This window comes from Schistocerca nitens, chromosome 2 (genome assembly GCF_023898315.1).
Source record: "Schistocerca nitens isolate TAMUIC-IGC-003100 chromosome 2, iqSchNite1.1, whole genome shotgun sequence".
Lineage (NCBI taxonomy): Eukaryota > Metazoa > Arthropoda > Insecta > Orthoptera > Acrididae > Schistocerca > Schistocerca nitens.
Window position 1 is genome coordinate 375,906,162 of NC_064615.1, and position 26,764 is coordinate 375,932,925.

The window sequence follows — 26,764 nt, forward strand, 5'->3', positions numbered from 1 at the left end:
GAAGGGCATGTGGTCACCCTCTGACACTAACTTCGCCAATTTCATAGTAACAAGGCCGACCCCGTGTTGCAGTAGGACAAAGGCCCCAGCACATGATGATCAGTTGCTACGAAAAATCTTTGTTATTGTTACTAGTTTAGAGTGTACAAATCGTCATCCGGCATACGAAGTCTTACAATCACAATGCACTGTCTCATCAAAAGTATCCAAATACCCTTTCGTATTTCACAGTTGACCACTAGATGTCACGAGAGGTGGACCTACCAGTGTAAAGGGAGGTGGGGTTGTAACAGCTGAATGGGTCGGTCAAGGTGACGTCAGTCACTTCGAATATGGTCTAGCCATTGGATGTCACCTGATGAAAACAATCCGTCAGGGTCATTTTAGCCCTTCTAATGCTGCCCAGTTCTACAGTTGGTGGTATGTTTGTCAAGTGGAAACGTTAAGGAACAATACAGACCCCATGTAATGATGGACAGAGTCCGTCGAGCATTGCGAAGGATGCTTGTAAAAAGTTGCATGAAATCAGCGGAACGTATCACATCTGAGTTCCAACATGGTGCCAGCAGTCCAGCTAACACAATGACTATACGTACGGAATTAAAAATAATGGGGTACAGTGGCCGAGAAAGTCCTCATAACGGACACATTGCGGTAGTTAATGCTAAGCGACGTTTTAGCTGGTGTAAAGGGAGACGCCACTTGACAGTAGATGACGGGAAAAGAGTGATGCCGAATGACGAATTGCGCTACACACACCCTTTGGCAATCGAAAGGATAGAGTTGGGTTTGGCAAATGTCTGGAGAAATTTACCTGCCATCATGTGTGCTGTTAACAGTGATGTACGGAGGAGGTGGGTGTTTTTTATGTCTAGGGTGGGGTCCCCTCATCACATTTAAGAGAACACCAAATGCGGAAGGATATGAACACAGTTTTATTGTATACTGTGCACAGTAGAGGAGCTGTTCGTAGACGATGATTGTGTCAGGATGACAATGCACCGTGTCAAAAGCAGCATCTGTGGACATTAACATTCCTGAAACAGACTGGCCTGCCCAGTGTCCCGACCTGATCCCAACGGAACACCCTAGGGATGAGTTAGGACGTAAACTTCACCCCAGGCCCCAGCGCCCCATATCACTACCTTCCACAGACATTCGGATACCTCACTAAAGTTGTCCCCAGCATATTTCAAGCCCTCATAATGACGAAGGGTAGACACATTTCAAATAACTGCCCACTGACGGCTGTCCAGATATTCCCCATCAGGTAGTGTGTTTGTGTTTGAGTGTAGTCTGGTACGGAAATGAAACGTGGGCGGTAAGTAGCTCACAAAAAAAAAAAAAGAATAGAGTAGAATTTATAAATGTGTGCTACATTAGAGCGGTAGATCGAATAATGAGATGTCATTGAACCGAGTAGGGCATCAATAGATGGTGATTTTGTAATGTACAGATGTGTGGAGTGCAAAAGTAGTAGAGCGAGATTAAGTGGGCTACATTACAGTCAATGGGTTCAGGTGAGTGTTCGTTGCAATAGTTAACACAGAGATGAAGAGACTGGCAAAGAACCAGAGAGCTGCATCAATCCGGTTTCGTTCTCAATAACAGCGCATATGGTTAAAAATGGTAAAGCTGCCATGAACTCGAAGTTGGTTTGAGTACTAAGGTGTTTAACTAGACATTATTCTATGAGAGATAGTATGCGATTTATTTTCTCCATCGTTTTAACTGACTTATCCAGTCAGATATAAGGGGACCTACAATATAAAATGGATTTCGAACCAAAGTGCAACTCAGCGTATCTCGCAGAAGCGAAATAATTGATTATTGAGCGATAAAAATCGTAGGACTGACCGAGATCCGAGCTTTTGTTTCGTAGTCTAGTACTTAACCTACATTTTTAATTTTATTATTTATTTTTTACTTAATTTTTATTTTAGGGCCTACTGCCACCCATTAAGCCCTTCCTTGTGCTCTCCAGTATTCCATCCTGTCAGTCTGGCTTCAAAGCCTTTAATGTTCTTCTCGTGAACCTTTAACTCAAAGGCTGAATACTTCACTTTTAAGATTTAGATAAAAAAAGTCTTCTTTCCTTATCAGGTGACCTAAGATCTAAGACAAATAAAATGCAGCACTTGTGGGAAATTTTTAACTTCTGTCAAAATGAGAGCTCTCCTGAGACAATATAGTCTTTTCAAAAACAGAACTTTTCATACTAAATTAATTGAAAGACATTCTCACTTCTTGGCAGCTCTTTTAACAGAAAGAAACAAACTAAAAATTATCGCTTCTTTACGGAAGTGTGTGAACTAAAAATATTTGAGGCAGTACTTTATATTTTGGACTTTTTCGAAAATTGTGGTGCTCTTCCATTACATATTTATTAGGAGCGATCAGAAAGTTTCCGTTCGGAGGCCATACAGTCGTGAATCGGTGTACCAGTCAGGCGAAGTCGTCCTGAGTATTGAGGCAATCATCCCATCGACGCACCATGTTGAAGATAGACGTTTGGCAAAACACCGAGCCCTGCTGCTTGAAGACGTTTTTTACTGCCTGTTGCTCATTCTCTTCCGACAGGAATCACGATCCCTCTCAAAGCCTCGTTTGAGGGACCGAAGTCACGATAATCGCGTGGAGAGAGTTGAGGACTACAGGGCGGGTGCTCGAGAGTCTGCCACTTGTCTGTAATGGATGAGGTTTGCCTCCCACATTAACCGCTGTCTTGTGTCGAACCACGACCAGCACGGAACTTGGCGCACCATTCCACATTGATGGTTTTCGATAGACATGCTGCCCCATACATATTCTTCATTCTCCCACGGATGTCTATCGATATTTGTCCTCAGGCAGCCAAGAAAGGAATAACAGTACGTCGGTCTTGTTTGGGAGCATTTGTTACTAACATCACCATAGTTCACATTTCCACGTTTACCGCAAGCACATCAGAAAGACACGAATACCACACTAATACTTTCATGTCGGTGCTTATAAACCCGCATCGCCCCCTATGCAGGGCATCTCAAACCTTTAGGGTCAAATTGAAACAGGTAATAGTGGGGCCACAACCGACTATACCGATGTAGGGAACCAGTGGTCGGAAATTCATTGTGCTATGGACATACGCAGCATACACCACATAACAACAACATAGCTCATAGTAATTGTTCAAAGCTACCCTCACCGTTGAATTTGAAGGGGAGGTCCAATCCTCTGGCCAGTACAATTGCTGATCTCACACTTCTGGACTTTTTCCTCTGGCGTTAAGTCAAGACGTTGGTGTATGAAACCCCCGCAGATACGGATGAAGACCTGCTTACTAGAGTTCAATCTGCCTGTCTCTCGCAGCAACAGAGACCAGGAATCATAGTGGAAATGCGGCAGAACTGCATGTGACGTTGCCATGCATGCAATGAGACTGGCGGACGTCACTTTGCACAATTACTATGAGCTACGTTGTTGTTATGTGATGTACGCTGTCTGTCGATAACGCAATAAATATGCATTACCGACCGTTGGTTCCCTGTCTCAGTATAATGAGTCGTAGACCCACTGTCACCTCTTTCAATCGGACCCAAAACGTTTGAGATACGCAGTTTATACTTATCTGTACGAGCATTTCTGAGCTTCGTACTACTTTTTCCCGACGTTTAGTAAATTTATTTCAATTTTTTAATTGTTTTTATGTTAATTTATTGCAATAAATGCCGCCCTCATTGTGTTGTAAGTCTTTGTATAGGTATTGGACTATCTCCGTACTCTCTTCTCCTTGAGGTCAGGACAGTTGTAACGTTGTTACATTAATTTATTCTGCAAGCAGTGCTGCTATTCAAGACAATGAGAGCGGTTTAAAAGCTGTGAGCTGGCTGGGGAAGTTAACCTTGCATTACTGCGCAACTGTTTCACCAGGTATCCAGTCTAGCTTACCAAATTCCCAACCAGACTAACATTAATTATAATCTTTCAATAGTCATACGACAACCGGTGATATATATATAAAAAAGAGAATTAAAATAAAAAGAAATAAATCAGTTTGTATTTGGATTTTTATTTTAACATTGATCATTGAAATTTCAGCATATTAAACTTGATTCATAACTAAACTGGTGCCTTATTTAGGATTGTGAAAATGTGAGATTGTAATCTTACGGAACACATCAAATATTGAGCCAAGATTGGGAGACAGCATACAACACTGCATTCATAAAATAACACACGAAGAACGTTGAAACATATGCAAGAGGAAATTAACCACAACCAACCGATTCAATTTTCACCCAAAGAAGTTACGTTCGTAGCACAATCCTGTCCGTCATGTAATTACCACACACTGATATACTAAATTCATACTAAGTCTCTGTGAAATCTTCCCGAAAAGAATAGCTGAGGGCTACTTTGATGATTAGACCACATGCTTCACGTGATCAACTTGGTTTACACAAAGAGTGTAACTCCACAATAATTTTGATAATTAAAATAAATTAGATCGAAAAGCAATTTACAAAAGAAAAACCTCGAACTGGTTACTATCGTCTTACTATTAACCTGATGGGTCAAACCATTGTATAAGCACGTGGTACTGGTCTCACAAAGTACACCCCACGTGGGTTGAACATAAAGAAAAGTTGCTATATTGAAAAATATTGTCAAGACGAGACGTTATAATCTCACGCACATTCGCATTTAAGATTGATGATCTTAGTTAGAGTTACTGATCAACTCGTGGTTCCACTTTACTCACAAAGTAGTGACAAAGCAACTACCGGAATATATTCTGAGCTTCACACTCGAATTACACTGCGTTGCAATTTAAGATAACATTAGATATTTTAGAGCTAAACCTGAAATAAAGGTGATTAAATTTTCAGTTAGGCTGAACTTAAGAAATCCATTGTCCTACGGACTTAGCAGACACGCGCTTAGCCGGAGATCTTACCACTTCAGACGCTCGCCGCGGACAGACTGACCTGGCCTGCTACCAAGGGTGCTTCCGTATAGAAAACGGAAGTGACCAGAGAGGCAGCTTCCTATACCAACATGACAAGGGACGGATAGGACCATACTAAGGATAGAAACCTCTTTGCTTTTAGAAAGCGTAGCTACCTGTTCCGACGTTGGTCCTACGGTTCTCTAGCAGACAGGCTTGTCTGCTACCATCCAGCATGCAACAAGAAATACATTTGCTCATTCATTCTTTCACACAGAAGGGAAGGGGGATGACAGTATCTTATCATATACAGTATATAAAAGAAAGCGGATGTAGGTTCCGTATGAGAGTGTGTGACATGAATTACATATAAACTGTGTTTTCAAGTGTAGTAGTGTGACAGATCGTTCTTGTTTATGTGTAAAAGTAACACGTTTCACTGCTCAGTCTCTTCCCAGATAGTCAGAAACACCACAGTAAATTTAGAGGAGGAATTTATGCCGTAAATGACAACAGATTTAAGAAATTTTCATGAAAGGAATCCAACAGAGACCTTTCACAGTGGCCGAAACGTATTACGTCAGGATGTGACGCCAGAATTTGAGCAGTTCTCTCTGCTATGCGCTGCAGTCTCGTATCATGGTACGGGTTATTCGGTGCGGCGGCGGGCGCCGCTCATTGATTCCACCGAGCCCATCCTACGGTCGCGCCCTGATGGAAGAACCTGGCCCACGCCACTTCTCTGGGGCAGGCCATCCAGCCAGCTTTCTCTGGCGCACACCAGAGCCCTCCTCGCTAAGGACAGGGTGGTGCCTCACCCCACCTCCAGAGGAGCCCAGAATGGAAGTCCTCGAAAGCGACACGGACGTGGACACGCCACTTTCTCGTCTCGCCGCCACCGGGAGCCCGCCTTCCGCAAACACCAGGCCCGAGCCCATCTCCTTCATTACGTGCGCGGTCACGCTCGTGTCCGCCCTCCATTGTCCCGCCCTGTGCCACCAACTGGGCGATTGCCCCCCCCGTATTTACACACTTACTCCCTATACTCCTGGGCCCGCTCTTCTGTTGTTTTCTCCCGCAGCCCAGTAGCATCAGGTGTCAGTCGCTAAGGAGACGGCGCCTGAGGGGTTGTTTACGGGCCGTGTCTAGAGCGTTGAATGTGTACCTTTCATCGCAGATGGCATTTTTCTACTGCCCAGACAGCTCTTTTCGTGGCAGGAGGACTGTTATTAGCTCTGCCTCGTGTATAACGGAAGCTGTGGGATTCGTACCTCCCGCAGACAAGGGCTTAGAAATGTGGATCAATGGACAGCACTCGGGGATCATATTGCTCATCAGAAACCAAGAAGAGAGCATCATATCAATATGGCTCGTAATGCAAACATTTCTAAAGTTGCGAGACAGAGGCACGTCGTACATCAGCTGAAGAATCTGTTCATAACTCTTGTCATTTGCTGCATTAATGAATTGTTCGCAAGAACTCGCGCACAGCGTTCAGTGACCTACCACAACTGGACTTAATTCATGTGCGATGGTACTGCTACACATTAAAAACTGTGTTTCCGAATTCACCTTGATGTAAATTGCACTGATCAGTGGATAATTAAAGGTAAACCAAATTGTGGCATCCACGCTCTCATTACGTAGCCTGCGGAACTTATTTCTGTTGCCTAACCCATTGTTTTTCGCAACACGTGTCAGTATAGAAGCGTTAAGGCAGCTAGTGACTGTCAGCCGCTGGCCTCTCTCTTCTGAAGGCAAGTTTACACTCTGGGACGCAACAGACCACCGACTGCCTACCTGGAAAGTAGTTGCTTACTCTTGATACTGCTAGGTTTCTCGCGAGGGGTCGCCGGATTCAAGAGTAGTTACGATAAATCAGTCGAAATGGCGCGAATGAATTTTAAAGTTGTGGAATTGAGTGGCCGCGCTGTCGGAGAAGTCACCACGCTGTGCGCAATCATTGCTAACCCGATCTAGTAAGAGAGAATCCACTGACTGCCTGGAATACTTCGCGAGAAAAATCTGAAAACGTATGACTCGTTGGACAACAGGTTTCTAACAGTTTCTCGGGGAGAATGCCAGTGGTAGAAAATGGGATGACATAGCGCTCGGAATATTGATCTGCTTGAAATTAATCAGATTCACTGAAGTGAAATGAATGCATCGATGGGTATGACATCAGTGAAGGTGGAATGTTATGTGATTATACCAGCGCTAACTTTGAGATACGTCGAGCCTGCAAAATCATGGATGTCTTTGGCTAGCGGCAGTCAGCCGCTGCCCCGTCTCTTCTGCTGGAATAACAGTGTTAGCTGTATGTAGAGGGGCACAGGCAATACTCGAGTATCCGCAGACAATACCGTAAGTGCCGGCCGGGGTGGCCGAGCGTTTCTAGGCGCTACAGTCTGGAACCGCGCGACCGCTACGGTCGCAGGTTCGAATCCTGCCTCGGGCATGGATGTGTGTGATGTCCTTAGGTTAGTTAGGTTTAAGTAGTTCTAAGTTCTAGGGGACTGATGACCTCAGAAGTTAAGTCCCATAGTGCTCAGAGCCAGCCAATACCATAAGCTCTCTTTCAAAAAGCTTTATTTTTTTCACGATTGAACAAGGTACACACATCTGCTAGGCAGTTCCATCGTGTCACATGCACTAAGGAAAGCTAAAATAGTGTTGTCCTTTTAAGCAATGGAAGCCTACATAGGTGAAAAAAATTTGTCGCCTTCTCAGGAACAAAGGAACAAACAATAAACCTTTTTATTAAAACGTTGATCCATGTCGCGTTGTAGTATGGTACTGAATACTGAACGTTTCGAAACTCGAAAAGGTTCCTGTTGGATGTAAAATGGGTGTGGAGAAAGTGCAACAGAGATCATTAATTGAGTGGATGGAAGGAAAGCAGTCGTGGAGCCAACATATTAGAGCTGCTTCGGGCGAAGCAGAAAGCGGAAAATTGGAAATTTGTGGTAGGGACTACCAAACTGCTGGGTCATCGGTTCCTAGGCTTACGCACTACTTAATCTAACTTAAACTAACATGTTACGGATAACACACACACACACACACACACACACACACACACACACACACACACAAGGGAGGACTCGAATCTCCGACAGGGGGAGTCGCACGAACCGTGACAAGACGCCTCAGCCCCACGGCTACCCCGCGCGGCGCAGAAAGTGGAACACGTCCCAGGTCAACTTCGAGAACGTCGTGAGACTCATAACGTACGAGGGTATGCTAAAAAGTAATGTCTCCGAGTTTTTTATTCTGTTCTCAGTATCGGTTGAGGTATTAGATGCCATGAATATTTATCGGTCGATTTTCCAGCTATGCTGACGCAGGTTGCGTCCCTCAGCCGTAAGACGGCGCCGAATTGTAGCATGTAATAATCGATCATACAACCTCTCCTCTAGCATGACAATGCCATACCACATACCTACATTGGACTGTTGATGACTCTGAACATGTGGCCTTGTCGGACAGATCTCGTTTCAAATTCTATCGATCGGATGGTCATGTACGGGAATGGAGACAATCTCATGAATTCATGAACCCTGCATGTCAGCAAGGGGACTGTTCTAGCTGGTGGAGACACTGTAACGGTGTGGGGTGTGTGCAGTTGGACTGATATAGGACCTCTGATACCGTCTAGATACGAGTCTGACTGGTGACAGGTAAGCAAACATCCTGTCTGATCACTTCCATCCATTCATGTCCATTGTGCATTCCGACGGACTTGGGCAATTCCAGCAGGACAATGCGACACCCCACACGTCCAGAATTGCTACAGTGTGGCTTGAGGAACACTCTTCTGAGTTTAAACACTTCTGCTGGCGACAAAATTCCCCAGACACGAACATTGAGCGTATCTGGGATGCCTGGCTACGTGCTTTCCGAAGAGATTTGCACCCTATCGTAGTCTTACGGATTTCTGGACAGCCCTGCAGGATTCATGATGTCAGTGCCCTCCAGCACTACTTAAGACATTAGTCGAGTCCATGCCACGTCGTGTTGCGTCACTTCTGTGTGCTCGCGGGAGGCCTACGTGATACTAGCCAAGTGTATCAGTTTCTTTGGCTCTTCAGTGTAAATACGAGGACATGAAAAGTAAAGATGTAGAATGTTAATAATATTTGTTTTATTTAAAAAGCTTTAAGAGTTTTCACATAAAACATTAGGAGGCATTTCTGTTGAATAGGCCCTCGTATGTGGACATCAAAGGAGCTGTACTGCCTTGGAGAAAGAGTTAAGGTCACGACAATGAGGCGTTGCCCTTAGAAGAAGACGACGAACGTGCTATTATTTCGCCTATGCTGCCAGGTTTATGTGCAACAGCTTTTGCGCACTCTGCGGCTAGAGATGCACACGGGGCGTTCGCAAGACGAGCTGTGTTTTCTCACTTATCGCAGCGACAGCGTTCGCTGAAAGACCAGCGCAGCGCCCGTGTTTGCGACTCGCACACCTGCCGCGTCGGCCGCCTGCCTCAAGTCACGTAACATCAAAAGGGCCGTCCACCGGAGGCGTTACGCTGCTGCCCACAGAGCGTAGGCTCTGCGTGCGATCCCCACGTTTTATCTCTCAGGAATTACATTTCAGTGCAGCTATGAGCTAGACATTGGCAGCAAAATACCGGGTGGTTATAATTGAAATGCAGCTGCTCATGGAGGTCCCGTGTCGGCTGTAATTTTCGTATGGTAGATATGCTAATGCGTTAATACTGAAGCGATGTAAACTAGAAAAAAATTAGTTGCAATTTTTGCCACCAGGTGCATATCTGGCGCTCCACGGCACCTCGTTGGCCTCTCCGGTGGTCATATTGAACGAACTGTGTATGCGGGGGCTAACAATAAAATCAATTTTATGCCTTTCTCACTTGTTTGACTCTTTTTTCCCACGCCCCCTTCGTGATCCATTACATATTGAAAGATTTCTACACGTTTTTGTTGGATTCACAGCGCCAGATTTGCACCTGGTGACCAAAATTGGAACTCATTTTTCCACACGTAAACCGGATCTGCACTAAAGGCATAGAATATTTACAGCTTTGTCGATATGAGCTCTCAAAAACAATTACGCTGTTATCCCTAAGGTAACTAATCTTATAATCATAAATTATGGACCAAAACAACAAACATAAGTCAATGATATAATAATGAAGAGTTTATCTATTCTTCATGTCACCCCAACAAAACATCATCATTAAATATAGAAAGACAAACAAAAAACTATATAAAAGTAAAATTTTAAGCTCTATAGTTTCGCTGTCATACGGTAAGTACAGCCCACACTAGACCTCTGTGAGTACTGTACTTTAATTATAAGCACTCGTTATGTTGCAAGCACATTATTCACACGTATTAAACAACACCGCTTTCGTCGCAATTTATAGAGTGTGTGTGTCCGAGAAGTCCCACTAACGCTCTTGAGCTATCCAATGAAATCCATACCAAAGAGCAGCTGAACTTCAATTAACGTGATGATCAATGCACGACAACACTACAGGGGATGTCGAAATGACAGGATTTACTGTATCAGACACCTCTATGTAATGCGGAATTGATGACTAGATGTCACGAGAGGCAGACCCGCCAGTTTAAAAGGCGGCAGGGAATATTGTGTTGTCCATACAGAAGCAGTTAACGCCCTTACAGGCCTGCCAGGGCAGCTCAGTGACTTCGAACGTGGACTAATCTATGTATGTCACGTGAGTAACAAATCCATCAGGGACATTTCAAACATTTGCTGTTCAGTACGCCCACGCAACATTAAGCTTTCTCACACCATAACACCGGAACCACCAAAACCTAGATGCTCGACGGTGTTCCTGGATGCATTACGTGTTCCCACTAAAGATCAGAAATGACCTCCGAATACTCGCCTTAAGCTCGCCAGCGAGTCGTGTGACGTCATCTCCGAACTCGCCGTCTCCGTGTGCTCGTAGACTCGCCTCGTGAATCCGTTACATACACAACCATTTTGAAAGAAATTTCCACCATCAGACTGTAGACCGCTATTCATTTATTTCACACAGTCGTGATTTCTGCTTTATGACCATTCAAAAGTGCGAGTCGAAATGTCACAAAATGTCCGACCTCCTTGTAAATTTACTTTAATATTCCTGAATGAGATTATCACTCTGCAGCGGAGTGTGCGCTGATATGAAACTTCCTGGCAGATTAAAACTGTATGCCGGACCGAGACTCGAACTCGGGACCTTTGCCTTTCGCAGGCAAGTGCTCTACCATGTGGAAGGCAGGAAACAAGGTACTGGCAGAAGTAAAGCGGTGAGGACGGGGCGTGAGTCGTGCTTGGGTAGCTCAGATGGTAGAGCACTTGCCAGAGAAATGCAAAGGTCCCGAGTTTGAGTCTCGGTCCGGCACACAGTTTTAATCTCCCAGGAAGTTTTTTACTTTAATGTTTAATATCCGTTCAGAGAATGTCTAATAATTACATTGACATATACACAAAACGAGTCGACGAGTATGAAGCGACCGCAGCACCACAGTTCCCAGACTCGTCTACTCGAGCAACTAGAGCAGGAACGAAGGAAGCCCGTAAAGCACTGACGTGACAGCGGTGCTTTGATTTATAAAGTATGTCATCCGCAACATTAGGCTCGTACTCGCTCCATATCTGATCTCTATTTCCTACCTCTCGTCAGATGGCGGTACGTCCACCATTGTCAGGCATGATCATTTTGGGGGTTCAGGTGTTGTGGTAGGGAAAGGCATAATGTTGCATGGACGTGCTGAAACTGTACTTCTCCCTCATGTGAGTCTACAGGGCTGTTAATCGTCTCTTGACTTCATTTTTATTAATGATGATGTGCGACCGTATCGAACCGTCCTAGTGGGGAACCTCTTGCACCGAGAGGATTTTCAACGACTTAAATCACATCGTGTACGTGTTGGGAAGTCGCAGTGCAGCACGTTCATATGCACCAATGGCCATCCAGTAGTTGTCAATCGCACTGGTAGAGAAATGAAACGTCCTACAAGAGCTCACTACCAACCTTACGGCCAGCATGAGAGCACCCTGCAGAACATGCATGCGTTGCCGTCTGTGGTGGTGGCACAACCTATTAATAACCATGTCCCTCCTTTTGTAATTTCCAGGGGACCATCATGAATCATGGTAACTTCAGTTAATTACCATCTTTGAATAAAAGCGTCATTTCTATTCATTTCATTGCGTTTTTCTTTAAGCTATGTTCTGTAATATGTTGTTTCCATGTATGCTCCAAGTTTTGTCGAGCTATTTCGCTTGGCGGTGATACATTGCATCAAATTTACTTTCGTCCTTAAGTTTTGCACACCAGTGTGTTAAAGTTTCTCATACATCTTGCAGGATAACCACCACCAGAAAACCAGAGAAATTAGATTTCATACTGAAGCTTCCTAACAGTAGTTCTCCCTGTGCACCATTTGCGAATAGAACAGGAGAAGGTGATGTTAGCACCCATGCACCGCTCCCCATACACCATAAGTTGACTTGTGGCGTACAGATGTAATTCTAGTTACGTAGCCTTCTTTTTCCCCTCTACTGTTACTGATTTTTTTATCAGCTCGGTGGAGAGAGGTTTCTCATCAAAATTATGGTTGCGCTTCATGTGCAGCGACAAGTGTGAAGTGGGGGACAGTCTTGTTCAGACGTAAAACTTCGAGCATGCCCCAGGTGAGTGTTATAGGACCAGTAGTTTTCGCATTATATATAAATGACGTAGTAGATAACGTCGGAAGTTCTATGAAGCTTTTTGCAGTTCTGGTGTTGTATATACAAAAATCGCGACGCTAGAAAATTGTATTGTTCAAATGTATGTTAATTGCTAAGGGACCGAACTGCTGAGGTCTTCGGTCCCTAGACTGACACACTACTTAAACTAACTTATGCTAAAAACAACACACACACACACACACACACACACACACACACACACACACACACACACAAAACGATGCCCGAGGGAGGACTCGAACCTCCGGCGGAAGGGGCGCGCAATCCGTGACATGGCTCCTCTAACCGCGCGGCCACTCCGAGGGGCAAAATTGCAGTGAAATGAGTGAAATGCAGGAAGACATGCAGAGGATCGTCACTTGCTGCAGGGAGGGTGGTCAACCGTTAACTAAACAAATGTAAAGTATTTCGAATGCATAGATAGAAAGACGCTCTATTATATCATTACACAATTGCAGAACAACCACTGGGAGCATTTACTTCCATAAACTATCTAGGAGCACGTGTATGGACCAATTTTAAGTGCAGCTACTACATAAAATTAATCGCGTGTAAGACAAATTCATTGGATGAATGCTCAGGAAATATAGTCCATCAAGAAAGGTAGTAGCTTAAAAAACTCTCGATACATCAGTACCGTACCAGATAGGACTGATAGAGGAAGTAGAGAAGATCCAAAGAAGAGCAGCACGTTTCGTTACAGATTTCATTTAGTTACCTCGAAAACGTCACAGAGATGCTCAACCAACTCCAGTGGCAGACGCTGCAAGAGAGGCGTTCGGCCGGTCGCTGAGGCCGAGCGGTTGTAGGCACTTCAGTCCGGAACCGCGCTGCTGCTACGGTCGCAGGTTCGAGTCCTGCCTCGGGCATGGATGTTTGTTATGTCCTTAGGTTAGTTAGGTTTAAGTAGTTCTAATTGGGTTCTTTGGGGAAGGAGACGAGACAGCGAGGTCATCGGTCTCATCGGATTAGGGAAGGACGGGGAAGGAAGTCGGCCGTGCCCTATCAAAGGAACCATCCCGGCATTTGCCTGGAGCGATTTAGGGAAATCACGGAAAACCTAAATCAGGATGGCCGGACGCGGGATTGAACAGTCATCCTCCCGAATGAGAGTCCAGTGTCTAACCACTGCGCCACCTCGCTCGGTTTAAGTAGTTCTAAGTCTAGGGGACATGACGTCAGTTGTTAAGTCCCATAGTGCTCAGAGCCATTTGAACCATTTTCAGAGGCGTTCCGTATCACGTTCCGAGAACGTACATTCCTACAAGAGTCAACCAATGTGTTGCTTCCTACTTCGTATATCTCGCGAAAAGACCATTAAGATAAAATTACAGAGAGGCTACAAGCGATCGTTCTTCCCGTGAACCATACACGACTGGAACAGAAAATGCGGAAATGATACTGGTACACAAAGTACCCTCCAACAAGCACCGGAAGGTGACTTGCGGAGTATAGATGTAGCTGTATTGCTCGAGATTTTCAAGACATTATTTTTCTGCTCTCGCCGTACACACATGCAGCTGCAGACGTCATAGGTCCAGTTTTCAGTAGCCATCTTAACTGTCGATTGTATGGAAAATTGAAGGTGGGGGGGGGGGGGGGGGGAGAAAGTAAAGGGAAGGGAAGGGATTATGTCAGCTGCTTCGGGACATTACGCGGAATCAGAGACGACCGGGATTCGAACCCGGTGCCATCCGCGACACAGTGTTACCGCAACTGCGCGGACTATCTCGGCACGCTCACGGCCGAACCACAATCCGACCGTGCGCCAGCTATCCGCAGTGCCTCTCCATTTTCTCCATGCTCGCTGTTCTTGAGATTGTTGCAGGAGGTCGGACGTACTTGTGCATCCGCACTGAAGAAAGTGGATCCATTGCCCACGGAGGAGAATGAATTATACGAACGCATAGTGTCTGTTCTTTCGGACAGGTCCGAAAGAACAGAGACCACACATTCATATAATTAACTGCCAGTATTCCTTAGCACGCACAGAGCACCGAAGCGAGAAGCACGCTACGGGCTACTTACTGCCGGAGTCGGCTGCCATCTGCTCGCCTGCGGCGGGGCGTGATAGGTCGTGCGTGCGCGCGCCGCCACTGCTGTCATTTGACTAAGCTGCGATACTCATTCACTTTACGGCCCCTAACTGGCTGTAAAATTTGTTAAACGTTTACGACCGCCGTGCCGTAGAAAGCGACAGCGCTTTCCCTGCCGTGGCTTATGATGGAGCCGTCGCGCAGCCGTTCGGAGATCGGTAACGTCACAAGCGTTGATTGAGTGCCCCTCTGCGGAGGTAATTGACGTCACGGAAACACACACACTGTTAGTTAACTGTGTGTTATGCGTTCTCGTCAGGAATATTCCTGTCTGCCCATCCTCTTTTCTTTCCTCTAGTCCTATATCTCTTCTTTCCCTTTTAATTTTATTTCATTTTTTTCCTATGCGTGTCCCTCTCAGCCTGAAGAAACGTGATGTCAGAGGAGCACCTCCATTACTCTCGCTTTCCACTTTGACTCGTTATAATTACGCCGGAAATAACTGGCTGCCTGTTCGTACTTCAAAGGTTTCAATTTCGTTTTCTATTTACTTGACAGCTTTACAGCGGGGGTAAAACTTGATTATTTGGATTCTGATATCTTGTTTCTGAAACCTAGTCGAGGAAGCAGTAATTTCTTTTTCAGTCGGGTGGGCGGAAGGTAGGAGGGGCGGATGGACCGAAGCGTATAGTTTGTTTCGTCGTCGTCCTGGTCATTACAGACGCGGAAAACAGCATTGTTTCTTTAGGCTGAGGGTGCGGTTTACCGTTGGCTCGGCTCTTGTTCAGGGATCGATCCCGCCATTAGGAAATGGAAATTTGTGGTAAGTCCTATGGAACCAAACTGCTAAGGTCATCAGTCCCTAAGCTAACACACTACTTAATCTAACTTAAACTAACTTAGGATAAAGACAACACACACACTCATGCCCGAGGGAGGACTCGAACCTCCGACAGGCGGAGCCGCGCGAACCGTGACAAGGCGCTAAGACTGCACGGCTACTCCGCGCGGCCCGGCATTATCCTGAAGTGATTTATGGGTACTAAGCTAAATGCTAGGCAAGACCTTTGGGCACTTCCAAATTGGTTTTCACTGTACAAACAATATGGATTTCCTAAGTATGTGTCTTGTTGTCGGAGTGAGTTAATATCAAACCGTAAATCGAATGGGCAGGATTTGATTCACAGTCCGATCTTTCATTCCTGTCCCTCATCGCTTCTTTCGCTTATGCAATGGGTTTATATCTGAAAAAATGTCTAGTTGCAACATGGCTTAGTGTTCATATTACCTGCAGGTTCCCTTGTAGGCCTAACAGGCTGGGTTAAGCAGTTCAGTAGTCGGAGGAAGCCAATAGCATTCCACCTCCAGCAAACTGTCTGTAGTAAAGCATTTCTACTGCGGTGTTCAAAACACGCCTGGACTGAGAACAGCTACATTTAATCTTCGTATATCCATAATTGAAATGGACGATTTGGGACGTCAACTAGTATAATATATGTTAAAAAATGACGAAATTCCTCCAGCTGTATTAAGGTGTTGGTTTTATTGGCGACTAGTTTCGATGTTGTTACAACATCATCTTCAGGCCCATTCTTGTTGACAGCAACCGTATGTGTCTAACACTAACAGTCAGAGGTGAGATAGGCCACTATTGACTACTAGCGTTAGACACATACGGTTGCTAGCAACAAGTATGGGCCTGAAGATGATTGAATATATACGATATAATCCTATACAGAACTTTGATATTAATCTCTATAAACATTCAGGATAACGACAACATTAAGGTCAGCGTGAATTTTGTGCAGCAATTAAATTCCTTTTCCTGAAACCATTTATCTGAAATGTGTATGTACAGAGTGAAGCGACTGATGAACATTTGTACCAAGGCTGGGATTCGAACGTGGCCTTGGTTCAAATTTTCATCCGTCGCTTCAATATTCATATATACATCATAAATATTCGAGACTGGAAAAGGTCACTGGAATCATATAGTTCCATTTAATTACCTAAAACAATATGTTCCAACGGCCAGCTGCCAAATCGTATGGTGCGGCTGCAGAGAAACACGTTATAGCTCTTAGTCTCAGACTTCACAGTTAGCTATCACGGTATCACATTGAAACAGTAACCAGAAAGTCGACATGCATTTCAGCCGTTTCACTCTGTATTGATATTGAGAAGCAGAGTTAACATGGTAACATCGTTTTACAAAATTAACCACCTTTACTTCACCACAGCTTTTACTTTTAGAGCCACTATTCTAAATAGAATACCTGTGAAACAATTATTATATGCCAGTGATATAAACCTAATAATTTTATGAAAAGGATGCGGCAGATTTCCATCCTCCTCTTTACGCAGTCTTAACTTCAGCTCCTTCTCTATATATTTCCTGATTTTTCATTCTTCCATTACTTTCAAGAATATGAATCCATAAAATTAGCATGCTTCTCCATGTTTTCGTGGACGGGAATCTCAATTTTTCCTTTAACCAGTTTAATTGGTCTCTCTTGATCGGGGACACATCCATGAGTAGTTACGTTCAATGGTTTCAGGTAGCACCCGAAGGAGCCAACTTCCAGCGCTTCTGAATTTCTTCATAAATTTCGTTTAATTTAAATCGAACCTATCTCGTGTGCACTGTTTCTACCCGCAATAAAGAGCAATAGGTTGTTGCTTGGTTGATGTTACAACAAGAGAGTGTGTGACGTTCCTAGATGTTCAAGCTAGTTTACTCTTGAAATCCTTCGCAGTTATCTATGGCAGGTCCCATACACATAGATTTTGCGCGTTACAGTTACACTTACAGTCGTGCCAGATAGCTACGATATTTTTCTGTGTTCGCAAGAAATAATGGAGTTTCTGCTTCAGGCTTTATTACTAAAATTAAAAACTCACTCCTCTGAATAAATTTGGTTTCGAATGCCACCCTCTTTGTTCACTGATCGCGTTTCGAATTTCGTAAGTTTCACCATATTTCAGATAATTCAATTTCTCAAGAACCATGAAGAAATTCGGAACTTCGCAAGGGCACATAAACAGTGAGGTTATTCTGTTTCCTGGACCCTAGTTGAGCTAAATTCTTGAGTTTTATTCGCCGGGTTGACATCCATATCAGTTTGAATTAACGGAAGAGATACAGATGCTTCAAACACAAACTGCGCGCTTCGCCTGGGATTGGTTTCACAAGCTCGAGAGCGTAGTAGAAATGCAGAACAAACTTTTATGTGAGGCTACAAGTAAGACTAGATACGGGGATCTTGGGCAGCCTCCCTAAACCTTGGGACAGCGTGCCAACTGGTCAATAGTGTGCATTTCCTTCAGCGTGCGTTTAAAAACGAGAGAAATTATTGGATACACGGAACGGTGCAGACTTACTTCCGGCGCACCACCTGTGAATGGAAAAGTGAGGAATTAATGATTCTGGTACCCTACGCCACGCATCGCTGCGGAATACACTTGTAGATGCACCAAAGGGGCCTGTTTAGCTATTCTTTGTCGCAGTGTACTTGGTAAGTTAAAACTGCCCTTTGTCTCATGCCATGGGTCGCAGCCATTTCCCACGGTCGTGGGCGATTCGCAGTGCCACACACAGCCAGAGGAGCAAAAAACGGCAGCATTCGGGTATCCCTGGCAGCCGCCCTGTTGTCTCGGCCATGTATCGCTGGTGATCGATTGCTGTCGCTAAGTCCACAGCATTCAGTTTCTTCTTAGCCGCTTCGGTCAGGTTTTCAACAATCTGGCGCCGTGTTCTCGTCCACAAAGACAATGGAACTCGCACCAGTATGCGTACTACACTACACGGCAAAATCGCCGCTTCAAACGTGGTTATTCAGCTGTGTTATAAGTATGTACAGAATTTCTACGTATTGTTCTCCTGTATGACGAAAAAATACATTTCAGTACTTACTGTGTATTTCTGACACTCTATGGAGTCCACGAATTCCAAGCAACAGCGTGCAGTTTTTAACAACCCGGTTGTAGACCAGTGTAAATCGTTTACGAAAGATTAATCTAAGAAGTAATTGCGCTTTTAAATAGAATTTAGGTTTCCTGGAGGCAACTGTTAAGTATTGGGAACTGTTTTAAAGTCTGTATATATTCGTTATTTACGTACAGTGCAATTGTGACACAAGCAGGTTATTAAGTTCAACGCTGTCAGAGTACAGTTGCCATAAGCTGTTACGAGCTAGTGAAGTGAAACTGAATGTAGTTTTATCTGAAAGAGTTGCGTCGCAGTATCCGATCAGTTGCGAAGCAGAAAAGCAACAGTAATTCTCCTCTAACCTGGTAATGTATTTGATATCAACTATATAATCTAGTAAAAATGCTCAATATTAAGATACTTACGAAACGTATAGTGTGACAAGACACATGCGGTGTCTCTTCTTCGCTGAGGGTCCGAATCCAGTTTCCGTTTTTTTTTTATCTGTAGTTAGCACAGAGCATCGTTAGTACATTAGTTAACTGGCTAAAGATGAAGTTACTATTACTATCTCTATTGTATGCAGAACACTCGGAAGAGTTCAGCATGATTTTTCATATGTAGGTTCCTGTTGAAACTATCATCTACCTAGCGGGCTCTATACATCTTAACCATATGTTAGCGGGACTTAGAAACATCTGCGTTTATTTCTCTAAGCTATTTCTCTAAGCTATTATAATTACTTCGGCATCTATTTTAATGAACCCGTAATGTACAATCGACAACCCATAATCCTCCCTTTTCCTCGCTGCTCTTCCAATCCAATATTGTATTTGATGTAAAGTATACGGTTGAATTAAGTATAAACATTACCGCTTCAGACTAAGTTTAAAACAGTAAAAAATGGAAGTAGCTGAGAACATCCCCTGTGTGGGGGCTCGCACCAAGAACCATTCTTTGTAGGAGTGAAGTTCTTATTCATCAGTATGAGCAGCACATAGACGCAAAGTGGCTTGATTCCATTGGTAAGTGAAACGGTGCGAACCTGCCCGAGATCATTCGCTGCTTCATCTTACTGAAGCGAAACGACTCGTAGCCAGAGACAACTGCTTCCGTGTCCTTGCTCTGTTAGTTTCTTTTGGATTTCTTTTGTCTTCGGCGCCTTGTGGACTTTGGAGAGCAGACCGTGACTAGCAGTTATTGCGGAGTGTACTAATGATCAGGCGTCTGGCTTGACATTGACTTTGAAAACGCCATCTTTGCCACACCCGTAAAGGAATGTAATTCAGTCTGACGAGAAACCAGAATTTGGCAAAGTGTTTACAGTAGTCGATCCTCTGAAATCATCGATGCTCAGTACCTGATAAATAAAAGAAGCTTTTTTTTTCTTGGTGGGGGGGGGGGGGGCATTGGCAAAATGAAGAGACTTCCCCTTCTGCAACCGCGATTGACGGGGTGAATGAGAAAGAATCCATCTCAAGCAGACAATGACCTTTTTTTTTCTTTTTTTTTTTTTAAGGAAAATTATACTGAGAGGCGTAATGCCGGTGCTTTGTGCTAAACATTTTTCTCTATCTTTACCCACTTCAGTCTCAAGTTTGGAGCGTACCTTGGTGACGCATATCTGCCCAAGGCGTACGTTTTCATCCGTTCTTTTGTCATTTGTTTTCGTAAACCTCCGTCTCGTGCCTGCGGCTAAAGCCTTGTCCATGCTTACGTAAAAAAAAAGAATGCTCTGTCGGCAGAGATTCCTCGGCGACAAAACAATAAACGCGACGCACGTCAAAGCTTACACACACCCTCGAATGAAACCAGGCGAGGAAGGACATTGCGCAGCATTCGCTTTGTACTCGGGTTCTTAGAACCGCCGCTTCAAACGTGGTTATTCAACTGTGTTGTAAGTAGTACAGAATTTCTACGAATCTCTTCAAACAAAGTGTTTCCCCCAAGGACTAAGATTTTACTGTCGTTTGGGCCAGATCACAGAAATATTACCGGGTAAAGTCTGCACTGATTCATGTTGTATTGTGTGTCCAAATGTCCATTCAACTTAAACGGCAACACAACTAATGGTTCTTGTTCAGAGCTAGTCGCCAAGTAAAGGATCGTCGTTCTTCGGTTTTTGAAGCTACAACGTTAGCCTTTTTGCAGATTAAATTGTGGGGATTGGATTTCACTTGTACGCCCACAATATGAATACCGTATAAACGTCCTGGTTTTGAAATGCAGTGGATTAACTTGTTAGTGCACTTTATTATAATACCGTGCACCGTGTTTGCGCGCCTCTGTTTGCATGAGAGGAACGCTCGTCTGATGAACAGTACTGGGATAAACTATTCTAGGCTATCTGCGAATCTAATTTCATGTGGCACAATGACCGAGTGCAAGTCTTTCAAATGGACTCCACTTCCCTGTTTTGGGTACCGCTAACTCACCCCATTTATCCAGCTGGAGAGAGGAGATCTACGGTGTAACGTGGAATCCGAACCACGTGTTGTTCCTGGAGCTCCCTCATGTAGTTGAGGTGAATGCTAGCTTAAAAATTCCATCCGACCAGGCTTCGATAGGCCCAACGGTACCGATCGACCGTTGCGTCATCCTCGGCTGTGGAGGGGCGTGTGGTTATCACACCGCGCTCCAGGCCGTTGTCAGTTCTCGTGAACGGAGCCGCTACTTCGCAGTCAAGTAGCTCCTCAGTTGGCCTCACAAGGGCTGAGTGCACCCCGCTCGCCAACAGTGATCGGCAGACCCGGTCGGTCACCCATCCATGTGATAGCCGAGCTCGACAGCGCTTAACGCCGGTGATCTGACGGGAACCGGTGTTACCACTGCGGCAAGGCCGTTGGCGGTGGAGGCTATCTGAAAGGCGATTGAAAATTTCAGTTGTCCGTCTGGGATTGGATCCCGCCACCTCTCAGTTTCCAGGTGTGCACTTTACCACTAGGCAGTCAGTCTCTACTGACCATTTCATAAAAGTCCTAAGGCCTAGAGATTGAAACCACACTGAAATGGCTCAGTGATGATGATACAGGCGCGGCGAAACATGTTCGAGCACTATGATTTTATGGTTTGCGTAAACAGGCGGAACCGAATTCCCATATGATGTTGTGCTTCTTCGTGCGTGCTTCAGAAATGTAATTATCATTATCATAAGTAAATGCAGTAACTAATTAACTATGGCCTTTGTGCCTAAAGATAGAGATCATGAGTGTGTGAAATAATTATTTGTGGTAAACAGCTACTAGTCACATTAGGCCTGTATTTATATTGTGCTTATTTTAACATGTCGGTAAGGGTTTCGAGCATGAACTGCTCGTCTTCAGGCTTTTATACAGACAGTAATGTAGGCTGTTAAACGATAGACTCTCTGAGGTAATTTAAATTAGCACAGAAAACTAAAACTATTATTTTGTGCATTGTTCTGCTGATGGAGTGGCTATTCCGGCCAGAAATAGATGTCCAGTGATATCGGCTGCTGTTATTATTTTGTCGTCGAGCTCAGCAAATTTTAACATGTCTGTCGTTCACTTACGATTTCAGAATTCTAGAGCTTTATTGGCATTTTATTTGCTCCTGGTACGCAGATTTCGATATGCAGGGTGAGCGTACAGTGTACTCCACATTACAAAAATTTATTTCTAGCGAGTTATACTAGATACAGCTACACATTTTGTTGCAAATGATAGCTTAGCACATGACTTTTTTATGGATACACTTCTACATTTGCACTGACTATACCAGTTACAAGGATTACAACAATGGATAGTATTTTTTAGCAAGATAGTGCACCGACAGACTAGGGCGTTACTTCTTCTTGTTACTTCTGCTCCAGTTTTTGGGTGAAATTTTTCCGGACACATGGACCGGAAGAGACGGTGCGACATCATGAGAGCCACGTTCACAAGGTATAACCACTCTTGACATTTTTTTGTAGAATTACGATAAGGCTAAAGTGTTCAGTTCACCAATTCACCAGTTGCTACATGCGAGCTCTTGCAGCGTGAATACGATGTCGCTATTTCCCGATGTGCAAACTCTTTCGGGACGAATATGTCTACTGTGGAGGCGACGACGGAAGAGATGTTATCAAAGACGTGGAGAGAAATTGAATGTGGAAATGTGTCCGTAAAAAAACATTATGAGTGGAGTTCCCACTTGCAGCAAAGAGCATGGCTGTGTCTAGCAAATTTCGTTAGAAATAATTTTTTTCAATCAAGGAAATAGTTCATGCTTGCCCTTATTTTATCGTACGACGCGTTTTTGCATGGATGTAAGCATTACACACTTACGTCAACGTAGCTGTCTTACACCATGTGGCTGGGAATCGACTATCGCTTTTTTCACGACGATTTTCGCGATACTGTTAGGTAGTTATGTGTTTCGCACTAGAGCACGCCTCTCGAAACTATTGCTTTAGAACTGGCTTAAGACTTCTAAAGCTACTAAACATAACAACATTCTGCATCAGATCTGGTCATTGGGCACAAAAACGCTGTACCGCTAAATGACGCGTGTTACTCGACTGGCTATTATGTTTAGAGTTCGTGTTATACAGCAGTCGCTAATGTAAGAGAAGCATTACGCTCATTACGCAGGTACGGTCTCTACCTGCTCCTCTGGGCAGGTACTCCACAGACAACCAGCACCAAGCCTCCCCCTTACTTCTTTGAATATTCATGCGGCAGAGGAATGCACAGACAATAGGCATGAAATATAGGCGAGCCCGAGCTCGTAAACAAATTAGAACGCGGCGTGCTAGCTGTCCGGCGCGCAGTACACGCTGCGTCGTTATGCGGTATGTTTACGTCGCGCTGTGCCACGTCGCGCGTTAACAAAGGAGGGGCATTAAAAGAAACACGTAGCGGACCCGACAGCGGACGGCAGGCACTGTGGATGGCGCCTAGGCGTGGGCGCCGGCCTCCAGGTGACCCCGGGGGCCGCGTGTGGGCAGCCCTGCCACACTCGTCCAGCCATGCCATTCCACTCCAGGCTCCAGCTGGAGGCGTTTCCGGTCGCCAGCAGTCGGTCCCCTAGCTCCTCCTGTGGTGCCTTCTACCACTCTTTCAGGAGACTGTACGTCCTCAGTGGCACCCTGAACTCACGACCAGAGAAGGAAGCGAGATTAGCGATCAACGTCCCGTCGACGTCGGGGTCGTTAGACAGAGCACAAGCTCGGAATGTTGCAAGGATAGGGAAGAAAATAGGCCGCGCCCTTTCGAAGAAACCATCCCGGAATTTTCGTAGAGCGACTTACGGAAATCACATGAAACCTAAATCTGGACGGCCGGATTGAGATTTGAGCCGTCGTCCTCTCGAATACGGGCCCAGTGTGCTCACTACTACTACTACTACGACGACCAGAGAGAAGTTTGCACAATTAGATGACGTCGACGATATTACCAACACGTTTAATATTTTGATCTGCCTTCGTAATTCAGTAGCCAGTGCGGCTGCCTGCCATGCTACGGACACGAATTAAAAAACCGGTACCACGACGGTTTTTTTTTTTTTTGTGGGAGAACTGAAGAGGCATCCATTCAGCCTCGTGATGCCGACTGAGGAGCTACTTGAATGACAAATAGCGGGTCCAAGGTCTTCAAAGCCGACAACGGCTGGGAGAGCGGTGTGCTGACCCCCACGCGCCTCCATGCTGCATCCAAATGACGTCTCTGGTTGAGGATGACGCGGTGGTCGGTCGGTTCCGATTGCCTTGTCTCAGGTCAGAACTACATAATGTTCCTTGGGTACGCTTCCGGAATGCTTTGCCTTTTTACCACGATATTTCGACAAAGTAGCTCGTTTCAGAGAGAATTTGATGACACCAACAACCTACGTTGTAGAATACGCTCAGAAGTCGTAACAATCCGGCAGCATATCCCGAGAACATTATACAGGATGTCTCGTTTATCTTGACCCCCCCCCCCACCTCCAAATAAAATTTTGTCCAGAAACAAAATAAATAAAAACATTTATTTACCAAACGTCGTTTAGCTATCAGAAGGACATTAACTAGCATGATTGGCTCTGCTTTGTCTTTGTTTGTCACGAATAGATGAACAGTAATAAGACGTCTTTCTTAAATATCACCCTGCACATTTAATTCGGCAGTCCACTTTCTCTCTTCAAAACCTCTTAAGTAATGTATTGCCGTGTACTACTGAAGCAAAAATGAAAGTATTAAAAACTTAATACTGACTTGACTTTCACTCTCCTCTACTTGAGCACAGTGCAGTTCCCTGGGGTAACTTAACTCGTCGACGTGTCTGAGTTGACAGTAAGCAAATGGAAACACAAGCATAATGTACTTCGGTCATTCTGTCAACCGTCTTCAGTTGAACGTTTGTGTGAGCACGTGTACTCCTGCGAAGATAAGGTAGAAATACTATAGTACTGTACTACCTGTACCCCTACAGTAAATAGGAAGAAATCATTATTGCTGTTACTGTTCTGCTAACGTACATTCTCCATAGATAAGTAGTATTTCTACTTTCCATTAGTTGGTATACATTATACTCACATCAACTACCAGCTTAAGAAGGTTGACTCACTTTTACAACACAGAAAGATGGGCCGCCTGTAGGAGAGAAGGAAAATAGTTTTTTGACAAGTCTACACATTTCTTAAGTGCGTGTCTATTCCTGAACTGACAATTTTTGTTGCTATTTAAGTCGACACTCCTTTTGCATATCATTCCTTTAAGCTTAGTTAAACTTAACAAAAATTCTAATGTTTCTGATTTCCAGATGCTACTTCCATTTTAGAGAAAATATTATCTCCCTCTCCCTCTCTCTCTCTCTCTCTCTCTCTCTCTCTCTCTCTCTCTCCCTCCCTCCCTCCCTCCCTCCCTCCCTCTCCCCCTCTCCCCCCTCTCTCTCTCTCCCCCTGCATTAGCAAAACGTTCGGTGTAATTAATTAGTCATTTGTACTTTAATCTTAAAAGCAACAAAATTGTTAATAATTGTAATAAAAGTGAAACAAATTTACTGACGATTCAACTGTGCGTTCAGACAAGAAGTTCGAAAAATAAGAGATCCCTGCTCAAATCTAGCACTTTTTTTAATATGTTTTTGTGTATCAAAAAGTCTGATATACTGAAAAAAATCGATATTTCACCACGAACTATCATAGCATCGATATCACACAGAGGTTCTATCAAATAGTCGATACTGCTGATGGAGGGCGAATTGGAAACTTTGTTGCAGCGATTACGCCCGCTGGCGACTGAGTGTGTCCTTTGGTTGGCAGGTGCGAGCAGCTGCTCCGGAAGACGGCTGCCCAAGTGCTCGGCCTACCTGGCCTCCATCGAGTCGCTCGACGACAGCGAGGAGGAGCAGGCGGGCCGCCAGAAGGCCTCCGGATCGCAGGGTGAGTACCTGCCCAGTGCGCCGGGCTTCACTTCTATAAAGTGTACGTAGGCCAGTTAAGTACGGGTGGAACCCACGCAAGTGCAGTCAGGATACTTCTCACAACGTAAGGTATCAATGATTCGTCGAATAATGTTATTGAACAAAAGCGAATCCAGCTAGAGGATTAGCGACAAGGGCTGGTGAGCTAGCCAGCCTGGGTATGGTTTTTAGGCGGTTTCCCACGTCCAGCAGGGTAAGTACACGGCTGGTACCTACGTCCAGCCTCAGACACACGCTGCGCAAACGTTTAGAAAGTGCTTTCTTCTCAAAAGTTGCCCCGTTGAGAGGCGTGGCTGTAGTACAGTTACAAGGTTTGTAATATTGCAAGGGGGGTTAATTAAAAAGAAAAGACCAATATTAATGAATAAATGCAATAATTTTATTAGCTGTGTGACCGGTTAGGAAGTCTCGTAACCGGTTGGCCCTGACTAGTGTTAGCACGCAATCTGACTGCATAAAATAAAAATAAAGAATGACAAGGAATTTCCATTAACACAATTGATTAATTAAATCCCCTGCAACTATAAAACCTACGAATCAGCAAAGCACAAGTGTAACAGTTCTGTGTGTGGTAGTATGACTCAACGTACACGTATCTGGCTCAGTTCTTTCTCAATACGACAAAATATTTTAAGCACCTTTTGCAATGAACTAATTGAAAAACCAGAAATACTATAATTGCACATAGAAACCACTTACAAGTCTAATAAATGAACACGAGCCAAAT

General features: G+C 44.5%; 1 protein-coding gene across 1 annotated transcript in view; it reads left to right on the forward strand.

Moving 5' to 3' along the window:
• The window catches only part of LOC126235032 (uncharacterized), a 188,713-nt gene that overhangs the window by 10,430 nt on the left and 151,519 nt on the right, over window positions 1-26,764 (forward strand). The window contains exon 4 of the mRNA XM_049943767.1: window positions 25,877-25,996. Coding sequence (XP_049799724.1) covers window positions 25,877-25,996 — 120 coding nt within the window. The remainder of the gene's footprint in view (window positions 1-25,876; window positions 25,997-26,764) is intronic.